Source organism: Glarea lozoyensis (assembly GCF_000409485.1).
Source record: "Glarea lozoyensis ATCC 20868 chromosome Unknown GLAREA9, whole genome shotgun sequence".
Lineage (NCBI taxonomy): Eukaryota > Fungi > Ascomycota > Leotiomycetes > Helotiales > Helotiaceae > Glarea > Glarea lozoyensis.
Window position 1 is genome coordinate 739,518 of NW_007361004.1, and position 16,381 is coordinate 755,898.

The 16,381-nt window shown below is 37.8% G+C and overlaps 4 protein-coding genes across 4 annotated transcripts; 3 read left to right on the forward strand and 1 right to left on the reverse strand.

Annotated features, from left to right (window-relative positions):
- Positions 1-8,632: 8,632 nt before the first annotated feature.
- Positions 8,633-9,769, forward strand: GLAREA_08168 (uncharacterized protein; the record flags this gene model as incomplete). Its single annotated transcript, XM_008090213.1, has 2 exons — positions 8,633-8,817; positions 8,893-9,769. The coding sequence occupies 2 exons, from the start codon at positions 8,633-8,635 to the stop codon at positions 9,767-9,769; spliced, it is 1,062 nt and encodes a 353-aa protein (XP_008088404.1).
- Positions 9,770-10,967: 1,198 nt separating this feature from the next.
- GLAREA_08169 (NAD(P)-binding Rossmann-fold containing protein) lies at positions 10,968-12,318 on the reverse strand (the record flags this gene model as incomplete). Its single annotated transcript, XM_008090214.1, has 5 exons — positions 10,968-11,371; positions 11,427-11,877; positions 11,932-12,060; positions 12,111-12,208; positions 12,279-12,318. 5 exons carry the CDS (start codon positions 12,316-12,318, stop codon positions 10,968-10,970), a joined length of 1,122 nt encoding a protein of 373 aa, XP_008088405.1.
- A 674-nt stretch (positions 12,319-12,992) lies between these two features.
- GLAREA_08170 (uncharacterized protein) lies at positions 12,993-13,154 on the forward strand (the record flags this gene model as incomplete). The annotated part of the gene is made up of 1 exon (XM_008090215.1): positions 12,993-13,154. One exon carries the CDS (start codon positions 12,993-12,995, stop codon positions 13,152-13,154), a length of 162 nt encoding a protein of 53 aa, XP_008088406.1.
- A 310-nt stretch (positions 13,155-13,464) lies between these two features.
- Positions 13,465-15,871, forward strand: GLAREA_08171 (uncharacterized protein; the record flags this gene model as incomplete). The annotated part of the gene is made up of 3 exons (XM_008090216.1): positions 13,465-13,750; positions 13,800-14,256; positions 14,308-15,871. 3 exons carry the CDS (start codon positions 13,465-13,467, stop codon positions 15,869-15,871), a joined length of 2,307 nt encoding a protein of 768 aa, XP_008088407.1.
- Positions 15,872-16,381: the final 510 nt, after the last annotated feature.

Sequence of the window (16,381 nt, forward strand, 5' to 3'; positions counted from 1 at the left end):
TCTATCCTGACATTAACTAAAGTTAATTCTCTTCTTAAAACTAATCTCTTTAAAGTAACTTTAATTAAAGCTAGTTTTCTACTTAAAGCTAGTTTTCTCTAGATTAGTTTTTATATTAAAGCTAGTTTAACTAATATAGAAATTACTAACTCTAGAATTACTAAAGTTAATATTACTAACTCTTTAGAAATTATTAACTTTATAGATATTACTAAAACCTTTATAATAATACCAACTTTTTACTACTAAAGTATATACTATTAAATAGTAAGAGAGATACTTTAATATAAGTTATATTTTATTACTCTCTCTAGTAGAGAGAAAGAGTCTTCTTTATATATAAGTCTAGTTAACCTTATTATATAATCTAGTTATCTAACTTATAGTTTCATTTAATACTTCTACTTAAGGTTAGTACTAGACTAAGCTAAATATAAAAGTAACTAAGAGTAAAGTTAGACCTTTTAAGAAAATAGCTTCTACTTAAATATTAGCCCCCAGCTTATTTTCTTACTAGCCTTACTTTATATTTCGTCTTACGTCTTACCTTCTTCGTAGCTTATCTACTAGCCTTATCTTCTAGCGCTAAATCTAGTATTTATACTTCTAGTATAGATTCTAGAAATAATATTTCTTATACTAATTATCTTATTAACTTAGCTATCTAACCTAGGTATATCTATAGCTTCGCTAATTCTTCTTTATTTAGTATCTTATATTTAGTATCTATAGTCTCTAGTATAATATCTTCTACTAGTTCTAGATCTTCTTCTTATAGCTTACTAGTAGTTTTAATATACCGAAGTTAGCTAGGCTAATACTATAATACTAGAGTCGAGATAGATAATACTAATTAAGATTATTAAAGAGATATTAGAGACTTAAATTAAGACCTAGTTCGAGTTAGCGATATAGTAGGTATATTTCTAGTAGTTCTAGAAGTATAAGGTTTATAGTACTTATCTATCTATATAATCTAGGTATTATTAGAGAAGTTCTATAAAAGAAACAACTTCTATTCTTTATCTTTTAGAATAGACTATAGCTATTTAAAGTAATATATAAGGTATCTACTCTCTAGATTCTATCTATTATATCTAATAAGAAAAAGTCGATCTTTTCTTAGTATTATCTAGTTCTTTATAGTATTATAAGTAGTAGAAGATATATTATCGAGTATATAATAAGTATAACTCTATAAGTTATATAGATATAAATATATATAAAAAAGAGAAGATAGATTACTACTAAAGCTAAACTACTATAAGATATGTCTAGACAAGGTCTAGAATAGTAAAATATATACTTAAAGTAATAAGAGAAGAGTTCTCTCTAACTATATTTATTTTAACTTAGAATAGATTACCTCTTAACCTATACTAATATAATTATAGTATAAGCTCTATAAGATTAGTAAGTAAGTAGTAGTAAAGAAAGAATATATTATTTCTACTATCTATATAAGTAACCTCTTTTTTATAAATAAAAAAATATAGTTATTCTACTCTCTTAGCTATTAACTTATTCTTCTAAATCTCTACTCTATTATTATCTAGTATCGAAATAGATATATCTTCTCTATAGACCTATTTATTATAATAGAACGATTTCTTACTAAATATATACTCTTCTTTAGCCCTTAGCTTCTAGTAAGCTTTTATAGCTACTTCTTAAGTATTTACTCTCTATTTTAAAATAAAGTCTAGAGTAGCTTCTTAATTCTTTCTAAGTATAATATCTCTCTTCTAGAGAACTATAGGCGAGTTTTACCTCCTCTAAGCTACTAGAGTATCTAATAAGGCCCTAAGGCCTTATATCTCTAGTATAGACTTAAGTTAGTAGAGTACTATACTATAGTTATTTAAAAGACCTAAAGAGGTTCTAGAAGAGATAGTAAAATCTCTATATACTTTAAAAAGATTACTTTAAGTCTCTCTATCTAGTATCTCTAATATCTTATAGTTCTTAAGTACTATAGTAAACTAATAGAGTAAGGTCTTATATACTTATATTACTAGTCTAGTAGAACTATATAGAAGTATAGGTAGAGTAATATAGATATTCTCTAGTTAATATAATAAGTTCTTCTACTAAAGTAAATCTAGACTATTAGTATCTTTTTAAGTATAGCTATCTAGAGATATATAGTAAACTAGACTATTAGTATTCTAGTCTTTAGACTTAAGAACCTTCTAGAACTACTATAAGTATCTATAAAGACTTAGTATAATAAAAGTATAGTTAAATTTAGTTTCTATAGTTAATAATAGAGACCTCTAGATTATTATACCTTCTTTTCTACTCTTAAGATACTTTAGAATATTAAAATTAGTATACGTAAAGTAGGTACTATCTCTATAAATAGTATACTTTCTATAGTAGAGATAAGAGACTAGGCGCTAGTACTAGTCTAGATAGAGAATAGTATAAAGTATATAGTATAGAGAGTTCTATCTTATTAACTATTAAACTACTAAGTAGAATATATTATATAACTACTTAATATTAGTAGTACTATTAATTTTATATTAGTATTACTTATATATATCTAGTTCTAGATAGAACTCTCTAGCTAGCTTCTTATCTTTAAACTACTAATTAAAAGTTAGTAGAACTATATTTCTATCTTAATACTAATTCTTCTAAAGATAAAGGTCTAGACTTAAGGCAATACTTTTAGTATTAAACTTAAACTTCTCTTTCTTCTTTATAAAATATATAAAGAGCCTTGATCTATTAGTCGCTCTCTATAGTCTACGTCTCTTTCTCTACTAATCTACTATAGAAGCTTTAATAATCTTTAGCTTAGATAGATATAGTTAATTTACTAGAATAAACTCTAGTTATAATTAATAAGTCTTAGTCTTCTCTCTCTCAACCTTTAGCTCTATCTATATTACTATATTTTTTTTTAGATAAATATTATAGATATACTTAAAGCTAAATATTTAAGTAAGCTAGTTTATAAGTACTATATAGATATAATTAGTCTTCTTTCTAGTAAACCTCTTCTAGCTATTACTAACTTCTTTACTATAACTATATCTACTTTCTTCTCTTTTTCTCTCTTTTTCTCTCTATAATTCTTTTATTATCTACTAAGTCTACTACTTTAGAAGCCGTTATTAAGAAGTTAGCGCTAGACTACTAGTTAGTAACTCTTATACTACTATTCTTATTCTTATTCTACTTAATTAACTCTACTAAGAACGTTTCTATAGCTAACTCTATAGCTAGAGTTTTCTTTCTTTTACTTTTCTCTATTAAGTAGATATTTACTTCTTTTTCTTCTAATTCTTAGTTAGTAGAAATTCTCCTCTTAGTTAAAGGCTTTCTATTACTAAGTTTTCTCTATAAGTATTATAGTATAAGAGCTTATATTTTTACTAGAATTCTCTTTATTTAAGTAGCTATCTTCTTAAGATTATTAGTTATAATACTAACTACTACTCGTCTTCTCTACTCTCTTTATAAGAATTAAAACTTAATAGCTAGACATATAAGCTACTTAGTAGTTTTATAGTCTAGAACTATAATAGTAAGCTACTTTACTTTATTAGCTATTTCGCTACTAGTATTAGTATCTATCTATACTTTTTCTTTATCTTTCTCTTAGTATATAATAATATAATTCTTAGTACTATTAATACTAGCTCAAAATATACTATCTCTAGTTACTATCTAATATACTCTTAGAAAGCTCTCTTATAAAGAGTAATTATTTCTAAATTTCTACTATATCTAGTTCTCTATAATAAAATAGTAGAACTAGACTACTATTCTATTAACTTATCTTATTACTTATTCTAAATAGTCAAGAACCTCTACTTAATTTAAATACCTCTCTTTCTTTAAGAGTTCTTTTACTTTATTAATAAGAGTTTTAATATTACCTAATTTTAACTAAATATCTAATATCTAGAATATTACTCTCTTATTAATTAATACTTCTATACTCTCTTCTAAGTTCTCTATTTTCTTTAGAGATTAATAGTATAGCTAGTAGATTATAATTATATATTTAAAATATATTCTCTAGTAGCAGTCAAGAAAGAAGAAAAGTAAACTTAGAGCTTATATATTTAGCCTACTAGCTAATTAGCTTCTAGCTTCTTAGTAGGCCCGCCCTTACTAGTACTACTTACTAAATTTAAGTAAGTTTTAATATTAGAAGCTATTTAAAGGTAAAGCTATTAGCTAGTTACTTTTACTAAGTATAAATTACTTTATATAGCCTAATTTAATCTTTCTACTTTTAATCTATTTCTAGCTCTCTTAGTAAGCTTATACTAATCTCTAGAAACTCTTCTTTTACTTTCTAGCTAATCTAGTAATAGCTCTACCTTACTATTATTCTATATAGATAATCTACTATATATTATAGATTACTCTCGCTATTATATCTTCTAAGTTTACTTCTATAAAGACGTTTAACTTTAAACTAGAAATAATAAATATTATTAATCTAATCTATAGCTTAGTAGTACTAATTATAGAGACCTAGTAATTATATAGTTAGAATACTAGTCTAGAGTATAGTAGACTACTATATTATAAAAATAGAGATAGTCTTCTTTAAGTTAGGCCTTTAGAATAACTATAAGCTTAAAAATAACTTTATCTACTTAGACTATTTCTAGAATAAACTTAATAGTAAAGTTCTTAAGTTATAAAGAGAAGTAATATATAACAATCTAGAGAAGTAAAAGAGTTTTAAGTTATCTTTAATATTATAAATTTATATCTACTTAAACTATTAAGAGTAGAAGAGATATCTACTCTAGAAAGAATAACTATATCTAGAGTTAAAGAGAACTAAGAATACTACTTCTCTACTTAGACTCTAGGGCTTTTTATAACACTCTATTAATAATAGACTAAAGGTTATCTATATAAAAGCTATTTCTAATATTCTTATTATCTTGTCTAATAAGAAAGAGAATAGTACTCTAAAGATAAAGTATCTAAAGACTACTTCTATTACTCTATCTTTCTCTAAACTACTCTTATAGCCCTCTTCTTTATAGTTAGACTCTAGAAATCTATTCTAAGATAATAACCTAGTAGTCTACCTAATTTCTAAGTCTAAGTCTAAGTCTCTAGATCTTACTCTCTATAAGTACTTAAGTACTTATACTAATACTCTACTAAGTAAGTACGAGTTTTTATCTATACTAGTAAAGACTCTCTATAATATCTAGTATAGCTAGAAGTAAGATAAGGCTTAGTTAAACTTTCTTATATATATTAAAGAGTACTTTAACTAGTTTAAGCTTCTTACTACTAATAAATCTAAATTATTTAATCTCTTTATTAAAAACTTATCTAATAAGAGTATTTATATAGAGATATCTCTTTACTTTCTTAGAGAGATTAGTACTATTAATAATACTCTTACTAAATATAAATAAATATATAGTAGTAATATTTCTAATATATCTAATTATTAAAGGTTAAATTTGGGATAAAGCGTAATAAAGACTAGATAACTTAATAATATATAAAAAGTATATATTTTACTTAAAGAACTTAAAACTATAGAGGGGATTTCTAACTATATATAAACTTTAGAATGAGTTATTAGTAAGCTTTAAAGCTAAACTATTAACCTATAGTATAATTGCCGATATCTTAAGGGATTTAATTAACCTATAGTATAACTACTAATATCTTTAGATATCTAACTAGCCTATAGTATAAGTGCCGATATCTATACTATATAAAGCAGCCTATTAGATTAAATAGCGCTATATACACCTATATACCGGCTAAATTACTAAGGCTTACTATATTATTATTCTTATCTTTAACGAATAGAAATAATAAGAATACGTAGACTTAGTTTAAACTATAGTACTACTAAGCCTTAACCTAATTAAGTATAGAAAGAGAACAATATAAGTATTTATTACTATATATTATATATAAAACTAACACTAATCTACTAAGTACTAAGTATTTATCTAGAGTATCTATAATATAGAGAAATTAAAGTATAAGCTATTTAAAAAGATTATCTAGTTTTTTAATAACTAGTAATACTACTTTAATAAGAACTTTATATATAAGACTAAAGAATTTAGTATCTCTTTATTTAATAAGAGAGCTTTTTAGATATCTAAGAAAGAAGTTTCTTAAGAGATACTTACTTTTACTAATATAAGTACTAAGAATAGTAAAAATAGTAGTATTAGTAGTAAGAGACCTAAATATAATTCTTATAATATAACTAGTACTACTAAGAGTAATTATAGAGAAAAAGGTAGAGAAAAAAGAAAGTAGAACTAAAGAGTATCTACTTACTTTAGTAATATATTTTTCTTCTCTTTTATTAATAGTCTAGACTAAATACTAGTATAGTAGTATTATAGAATTTTTCTCTCTTTTACTTTTATTTTAAATAATCTAGAATAGATAACTCTTAGTAGTAGAGCGATACTAGATAGTTATAATTATAGTTTTTAGACTTCTAATTTAACTTACTTAAGTTATTAGTTTTTCTTTTTTCTCTTCTCTTTTCTTCTCTTCTCTTTCTTTTCTTTTCTTCTCTTCTTTCTTTTCTTTTTCTTTCTTCTTTCTCTTAGCTATCCTCATGTAATCGTACATTTCGAGATTAGTTGCGGCGGTTGCGCCAAACGTATCATATGCTACGCCATGAGGTGAGATCTCGATTGATTGGGTTGTTTACCCTCTATCCGTTGTCAGGGATTGCCTTCGTCGCTATTGCGATGGGTTTGTAACTTGGACGAACAATTTCGCGCTGCCAGTTGCAACTCGGTAGCCCAACTTCACAGGCGTATGAACAATCTCCACGAACCTAACCATTTGCTATTAATTGCTTCAAGCGTGTTGTCCAGTAGTACTAGAAGTCGATTCCGATTCAGTGACGATGGCCCCTTTCTCGCTTAGTATCAACAACTTCGAGGAACGTGGATAATAGAACATCACCATCAGCATAGCCAATTTGGAAAGTTCGTATGGCCCTTACAAACATATTCCACCTGGAAATTGCAAAATCCACCTCACTGGACGGCCGTAATTTGGTTCGTACTAACTATCGTGCTCGTGGTTCTCGCTTAAGGGTACAAGTAGACGCAGTTTTCGCCACAATCTAAGCCATGTTCTAGGGACTTAGCATCCGGTCCAACCGCACAAATGGCATACGCTGCAGGTACCGTCGATCTTCCGGAGAATCATTTATCAGATCTGGAAGGTCTCTTCATGGAGCAACCGACCGCCTGGCCTCGCGGAGGACAAAATGGGTGGCAGTCGAATCAGAATAGTTCTTGACTAAGTTGACGAAATATAGTAATTTAGTGGATCAACTTAGAACATTATCACTATTTCGTCAATTATTTTAAGTAAATGAGATTTTAAGCTCCCGACGTCCATTCGAAGTCGACTTATTATTCAGTCTAAGATTAGTGGGTAGGTAAGTGCCACTCATTTTGTCCACCGCGAGCTGGCGTCGCACAGCGAAGTCAACCTCTTCCATACCCTGGTCTGGTTGAGGATGAAAAATTACAACATTGGCAAATTGCCACCAAGTTTCTTCAGACTTAGTTCATCAATGGGTGAATTCCACCGCGGATGATCTGTCCAGGATCATGTATTTCAACGTCCAACGGTAATAATACGGTGTGATGTTGACAATATCTGCCTTCATGTCTTTGGTATATTTTTTGTCTACATTAATCCTTGCTTTATTCTTGGATTAAACCGCAGTCTCTATGGCAACATCTGGTTTGCGAGGGAAAACAAACAGTGCGAAGGGCTGCCCATGATAAAAGTGGTTCATTCTCGATCGGATGAGGGGGAAGCCCATAAAGGTGTCTAATTTAGTCGAGGACTGCTGTTTAGTGACAACTTTAAGCATGGTTTGAAACGAAATCGGAATTAGTGCTTTGCTTCGTCTCTTGATTTGCTTGAGCTCCTTGAACGAGATCAGCGATCCCGCTATCATTACGGGGCCCCCGCTAGACAACTGTTAGCAGCGGAACTACCGACACCTCGCCATCTTTCAAACCCCGCTGGAAAGCGAGTTGACAGTGTTTTTCCATTAAACAAAGGTCTAACCAGACCAGAATACACGATCCTAAGGGTCGCTAGATAGCTGTAAGGTTTATCCTATTGTAGATGAAAGGAAATGTGATCTGCATTGTGTGATCACATTGCATCGTCACAAGTAGCGGAATAAGCTACAAAAACCAATGCGAAATCTTAACTAGCTGAGAGCATTCTCCGTTGTTAAATAACGGGCATGTTCATTATGCCTCAAGACTCGGGTACCTGAATAGTCGAGCCAGCCTATGACGATCCCCAAGAGTTTTAACTCAGGAGAAGCAGGTTATTGGACACGAGATTAGTTCATGTCCTAAATTAGCGTTACCCCATTGTTCTTCGTGTTTAAGCTTCATCTATTCTTAAATTTTCACTGGCGGACAACTTGGCAATCAACTAGTAAAGTCAAGCAAGTTATCCCCCTGTGTTGCCCTGCATATAAGAATGGGAACGTACGCTCTCCTTTTGCTCAACCAAACCAACCAACACACAACAACACTCGTTTCAGTACTCCACAGTCACTCGCTCAAGACTCCTATAATCCTTTAAAATCAATACTAGCAATCTCAGAATGCAATACTCACTCATCTTCGCTGCCGCGTTAGCCGGTTCAGTTGCTGCCACACCAGCTTTCCAAAAGAGGACCTCCGATTCATGTGTCGACAAATGCAATTCCGCATATGATGTGTGCCGAACAGCACCAGACGCAAATCGCGCTGCTTGTGCTTCCGAGTACTCTGGATGCCTTGGATATCTGTAAGCTTTCACCTATACACAACAGGCGATGCTTTCCATCAATGGTCTGAGAGCTAATTGCTTCTTGTTATTTAGTCCATTTGCATCAAACGGTACTTTGATCACCCCAACTGCTTGCTCCAGCAGCTCAGCCAGCGCTACCACTTCTGCAATGGCCACCTCTACTTACTCTCCTTGCGACCAAGTTTACTATGACTGTGTCGCAGCCAACAACAAAGGAGCAGCTGGCAGCCCAAACTTCGCTGTCTGCGCTGCTAGCAGTGCTGCATGCGTTGCAACCGCTGGCCCAACCGGCGGTCCAACTGCAGTCGCACCAGTCTATACCACCAAGGTTGTCACCTCGTTCACAACCTACTGCCCGGCCCCAACAACCTTGACCTACAACAGCAAAACCTACACTGTCACCTCCGCCACAACTCTCACGATCACTGACTGCCCATGCACAATCACCACCCCAGTCGCAGCTCCATTCCCAACTGAACCTGCTTCAAACGGAAGTAACGGTCCGTCCAACGGTGTTGTCCCAACGCTCGCAGCCGGTAGCAACGACACCATGATAACCTCGACTATTCTTGCTACTTCCACTTCCACTATCCTCTCTTGCGCACCAACTGTGACCAACTGCCCTGTTGGTTCCGTCACTGATGTCGTGTATACCACCACCACTATTTGCCCGGCAACCGCTGTGTACCCACCGGCTCCTCCAGCCACTAGCGCTCCAGCTCCTTCCAACGGTCTTGTTGTCCCACCACCAGCTGGCGGTAACAGCGCTGTTCCAACAAACGCAGGAACAGCCACCCAAGGAGAAGCTGGAGGAAACGGCGCCGCGACTGGTACCGGGATTGCTGTTGTCCCGGCTACTGGAACCAACCCAGCCGTCTACACTGGTGCTGCCCAGGCTGTCAAGCCAGCCATGGCTATGCTTGCTCTCGGTGCTGTCGCCTTCTTGTAAATCATAGAAGCAATTTCTCGGGGGATGATCAAGGATTGAAGAACAGGAGACGGTTTCTGTATATAAAAATACTTTGGTCTGGCCTGATAATGGCGCAAAGTGTACTGGTAGATAGCATATGATGCTGAATCAAGTCAGCATCTTCACAGAATGCATACATAATAATAATAATACAAAGTTCTTAAGACCTACAAATTGATTGGACTGCTGCTAAAGCGATTCAGCTGTGAAGTGATGATGTTTTTACATTCTGAGGTGAGTTTTCGTGGCATTGGATTTAATTCCGCAAACTCCATAAGTTACTCTATTATAGTAGTCATTAATTGGACACTCTGAATTAACACCGCCAGGATCGGCTTGTCCTTGCTAGCACTCATTGCCTGTGATCCTGTCTGCAGTGGCTCGCGGAGGACAAAATAAGTGGCAGTCCCTAACCACAAATCTTTAACTTAGTAACAAGTCTACTTCGAGTAGAGCTTAAAAAGTCTCATTTACTCGAAATAATTGGCGAAATAGTCGTAGTGTTCCGAGTTAATACACAAAATTACGATATTTCGTCAATTTAGTCGAAGAACTGTTTTAGTTTGACTGCTACTTATTTTGTCCTCCGCGAGAGTGGTTAATGACTCGAGCTCGTAGTCTTGACTCTAACGCCACGATCTTTCTGGCTGTCAACATCTTTTCGACTCTACTCTGGACCGGCATACATTATACGATACTTGAAAGAATTTAGACGAAAGCTGATATAGTTTTCGATTGCTCACCTCCAAAGTGGTCATTAATGCACGAAGACAAGATAATTAATTGCCTCAGCTCGTATCCTCGATCACGCTGAGTTATGGGGAGCGAACAGCTCAGGGATAAGGAAACCCGAAAAGAAATTTGTACAATATTGCTCCAACTGGTAGAATAGAAATTTGCTTGATTTCACTCCATGTATGACTAAAAGTGTTATAGAACAGCCTGATCGAAAAAAGAGCTTGGACAAGTTTATTTAACCCAGTCGAAGAACTAGCTGTATTATAGGCTACAGCTTCAATGAGGCTTAATGGAATACGCTGAGTGGCTATTGAAGCTCCTGCTCTTGGATTGACATGACAAAGAAATCTAATGAATTTTTTGGATAATGTGCACCAGGAATGCCAAGATGGTGATGTAGTGCAACATATCAAGGAAGTCAATGGGAGCCAGGAAGTTTTCACTTCCTTGCAGCCTTCACGCTATCCAGCAAGGCTTGTGGAGGTGACTGGCGATATCCTTGAGGATTATTGCTCACCCATCTCCACAAATCTTCACACGCATCCTCAAGGGTCAGCTCAGTCTTCCAATTCAACTCTTCGTTCGCCCGTGATGGGTTCGCAGTGAGGTCCAAAACATCTCCATCACGGCGACCCACAACATCATACTTCAGGGGATGACCGACGACCGTTTCAAAAGCGTTAATCATCTCGAAGACAGTACAGCCGCGTCCAGAACCCAAATTCCATGCTCGGACGCCGGGGTTCTTTTCACGAAGATGGTTGAGAGCAGCGAGGTGTCCTTTTGCAAGATCGACGACATGTATATAATCCCGAATGGCGGTGCCATCTCTTGATGGATAGTCTGGAAATATTGATTAGTGCCGGACACGGATGAGAGAGTGGAGCTCCCTGCGAACCTTTGCCAAAAACCAAAAGTTTCTCGCGCTGACCAGTCGCAACCTGGCCGAGTAGAGGCAAAAGATTGAAAGGCACGCCCAATGGATCCTCTCCCATGATTCCACTAGGATGAGACCCAGCTGGGTTGAAATACCTCAACAGCGCTCCATTCCAATGTTCGTATGGTTTTCCTGCTTTTTTCAAATTGTTTCGCTGAGCATTGATGTGATCAGTAATCACCAACTCAATTGTGCTCTTCGTCCGTCCGTAAGGGTTGGTTGGGCCAATGGGGCAGTGTTCTGGGATAGGAATCATGCCTTCGTGCTGGCTTGCATCCCCGTAGACCGTCGCAGACGAACTGAAAACGATGTTTGGTGTGTTGTATTTGGTCATGCATCGTAGAAGCGTGATCGTTCCTCCAACATTAACTCGATAGTATTCAAGAGGAATTTCGGAAGATTCTCCCACGGCCTTAACTCTGCTTAGTGTGGTTGTGCCAGAAGGCTATACAGAGGCAGAAGCTACCTTCAATGCAGCGAAATGTATCACACTGTCAATCTTAGGATGAGCAGCAAATACTTTGTCTAACGCTTCCTCGTCCGTGATGTCTGCTTTGTGGAAGGTTGGTCGCTTGCCGCAAAGAAGTTCGATTCTCTTGCGGCGCAGGATTAGCCCTCTTCGGTTCCTGAAAGTTCAGTACTTACATCGAGAGAAATTTCACTCGCGTTATACAATGAATCGACAACAATAACCTCATAGCCGTGTTCCAGAAGCGCAAGACTCGTGAACGAACCGATGTAGCCTTGACGCACCACTCAGCCCAATTCTCGCAATGATTCCCGCTCATACGAGATGGTGTGAAGGGGATTTACCTGCTCCGCCGGTAATAAGCACGGTGCCAACGGGCGCCATTTTGAGGTCGAATCGATGAGGATGTCTTGTATAACGGAATGGTAGGTTGGTAGATTGTTTGGTCGTTTACCGTTCTGTGGAGAATATTTGATTGCGAAATTGGAAGTTCAGGAGATGGATCATGCCCATGTTCTTGGTAGTGGGGGTGGCTCGAGCAGAATGACCCCGCCATGGGTTCTACCTGAGCTCGAGCTGAGGTAGGTACGGAGTCACGTGAGAGCCTCGCATCGAAGCTTGGTAACGCAAGTACATGGCCACCTAATGCGCATTAGGTAGGTAGTGAGGTATGCAAAGTAAAAACTTAAATTATGAAGCAGTCATTGTAACCAGGACTCCTCGACTGGCAGTTTTCCATAATATAATTTGCCAATCAACCTCAGTGCTCAGGTGCACACCTGGGCACCCAAATAGCGGGCCCGGCCCGGTTTCGGGGGAATCAAGGGTATCACCAGCCACATGTTGCACAAACAGGCTGCCCGTGCCGCCCCAAGCTTTCCAGTTTCACCGGACGCGTTGTCAACCGAATGCGTCGATAGCGAATTTGCATTTGGACATTTGGACAAAGCTTGACTTCCGCAAACAATGAACCTACAATCTGACCGCTATCGCTTTCGTAGTCTCTTTGTCAGTTCATTGGGCCGACTGCTTCCGTCAGACACTGCTCTTGTCGCATAATGCCCGCTGAAGTCCTGCTCTTTGTCGCAAACTTCAAGCGACTCGAGACTGTCAAATACAACTTGCGCGCCGAACTAAAGCAATCGACACAACACTTTGCAAGAAACGCCGGTGGTAACAACCTGCGCAAGAACTACTGTTGCGTTCGACACGACGCGTAACATTGCACTTCCATTGTTGCGGATCGTCAACAGGACCTTGAAGAACCGATTCTACAGCCCAAAGAAGAGGGGATAGCTTCATCGTCACGACAGTGAGTACTGACACGGCCATTTTTCTGCATACCCACAAGTCGCGCGTGTTCACCCCGAAGAAACTCTCCAATTCACTTGCTGACCGGTCTCTGATCAGATATTCGCTGTTGCAATTGCAGTTCGAGACAACATCACACCTTTTGCGACTGTAGCTTGCTTCGCAAATACACAACATAATCCGTCGAGCCACATATATCGAGTCAACCTCCTCGGCACAATGTCTGTTCGACGAACAACCCGTGCGTCTAGTCGGCAAAGTAGTCGTGGTGTCTCGCCGGCTTTTACAGAGTCTTCTGCACTTCCTGTAACAACATCAAGAAGAGCTGGACCAGATTCGCTACCTGCAGTAAATCTTCGGTCGAGTACAGCCTATGGCAAGGATCCTTTGTTTCTGGCAACGACGAGAGCTGGCCGGCATACTGGACAAGTTATCGAGAGCGTTCTCGGGGATCTTTTGGAACCCGTGCGAGAAGACGCTACGAATGCAAGCCAAGCTGCCCGCGGTTAGTAACGCGTCACATTTTTCTTGAGTTTAACTGATCTTCTTCGAAGCTGCTCGAAACTCTCCAGCTGTTCGTTCCACTACCGGTCGCCCCCGAGGGCGACCTTCGAAGCAACCCGCCCAGTCAAGTGTTGATCCCGATCGTACTTTTGGTGAAGAGAGCAACCTCTTTGGCGCAGCTGGGTTTGACACTTCTTCGGTAAATCAATCTAGCGACCAAGAAGATTACGACGATCTCGCCAATGAAAGAAAGCCCCTTTCGAATGTGTATAAGCCGCTGCGTGGGCCCCTTCAGCAACCACAACCACCGCGCGCAGTTGTCAACCAGCAAACTCCAAAACCAATTGCTACCCAGCACCGACCAGTGACGCCAAAGACTCCGATCTTGCAGAAGAAGACTTCTCCAGCAAACAATAATCTAAATGTCCCTAGACCCGTGAAACCCTCTTGGGAATGGCGAAGTACTTTTGACTCTGTCCATCAATACTTGAAAGATTGGCTGCTTCAGTAAGTTACTCATTGACTCTCCTGGTCGTGCTCCAAGGCTAATGAGAGCAGTTTATGGGACGTTATTCGGGACCTGGTGCCCTTTGCTGTCAAAGTTCTCGGGCTGCTATTCCTGGGAATTTTCGCTCTTTCTTTCGTAACCGGAGTTTTCAATGCTCTGTTCAACAATTCAAGGACGTCCGACAGCTTTGGCGAAGACGGCGATATCGCTGATATTGGGTATCAATTCCATGGTCTGGACTTGCGACACAACCTGGGCCAATTCATTCCTAATTGGCTCGCCCATCCTCTAGAAAATCTTGGGCCGGACATCCTTTCTGATATCAATAATAGCATCAGAAATCTGGACTACAAGTATTCCTACCTCAAACGAAAAACCGAGATCGATGAAAAGACCATTTCCAGGATCGAAAAGTCTCTTCCCGATTTTCTTGTTGTAAGAAAGAATGATAGGGGCAAAATGGAAATCCCGCTCGAATTCTGGGGGGCTCTTCGTGATCTTATTCTATCGGACGGCGACCTACTACCCAGCTCGGCTCCACCGACTGTGGTTTCGACTGGTGAAGGAGTGTCTATGAAAGAATTTGAGAAAAAGGCTGACCAACTATGGCAAAAATATATCAAAGAGAACCAGGCTAAGATCACATCCTGGTCTTCTACCGAATTTGAGGAAAAGTTCCCTCATTTATTCAAAAAGCATATTCTTGCTTCCAAGTCCGAAATTGTGGACATGATTCGCCATAGTTGGAAAGATAACAATGAAGCTGTCAAGCAAGAACTTTCAACCCTATCCAAAAAACTGGATAAGGCTAGGGACCAGATCATCCAATTACAGGATACGCCATCGAGCATGTCATCAGACAAGCTCAAAGCCATGATCTCTAATCATATCAACAACATTCTACCTATTGCCCAACTGGAAGCCCTTATTAGCGCAAATGTCAAGGGCAACGTAAACTGGGGCCTTAGCCGCGTTAATCATTGGTCCCATGGCACAGGAGCTGTCATCAATATACTCATGACTTCGCCTAATTACGCCTTTCCAAGCATGAACCAGTGGACGCATCAAAAGCTTTTCCGATGGTTTATTGGAAACCCTGTTCCGACTCCAAACCCCCCAGAAGCAGCACTCACAAAATGGGACGAACACGGAGAATGCTGGTGTTCGCCCGCAAAGCACGATAACGGATTTGGGCCGACAATAGGCGTCATTTCTGGTTCGGATATCTTTCCAGATCAGGTTGTTGTCGAACATATCTCCCCATCGGCTTCACTCGAGCCTGGAGCTGCTCCCAGGGAGATGGAGCTATACGCTTACATTGAGAATTTTGATACTTATGACGCAGTTTCTGGTCTTTCAAAGGAGATGTTTGGCGAACCTGACAGTAAACTTAAGTACCACTACGTCAAGGTCGCCGAGTGGACCTACAACGCTGAGCTAGGCTCAAATTCAGCCCAGGCGTTCAATGTCGCGATTGATTTGAAGCAGTTCAGTGCACCCACAAACAAGCTTGTTGTGCGTGCCAAAAATAACTGGGGAGGAGATAGCGTGGAGTACACTTGCTTGTACCGAATAAGAGTCCATGGGGAGATTGCTGTTGCGCCTAAAGATTAGTTTGGCGCCTGATGACTAGATGAGACTGGGATATTTTGTTGGCTTTTTCTGTGTTTTTGTTTTGGTTTTATAAATCTGGGTTTGGCGTTTTGGAAAGGCGTTTAGGGAAGGAATGGTGGGCAAGATACCCTTTTGTATCAACGTACACCTCTTTTTGTTAACTGATGTACATCCAGGCATGCAATTTTTGCATGAAAATACATTAAGTATCTTAATTATGCCGAGACTTTGGTGTCTGAGAACGTGCTAATGTCGATTATGCTGAACTTCACTCCAAGGCCGCGATAAAACTGCGCATAAGTTAGACATTACTATCCATCTACCTATGCTACGAGTCAAAATGTTCGAGATTTACGGAGTACGTAGGCCTACTCGTACTCGCTCGCGATAATTGGGCCAAAGTGAGCAGCCAATGAAAAATGCTTGGCAAAAAAGTCCGAGCGCCGTGCGCCGCGGCGGTGAGGGGTGTGGATTTAACATCCCTACCCTTCGCAAAATATTTATTTTGCA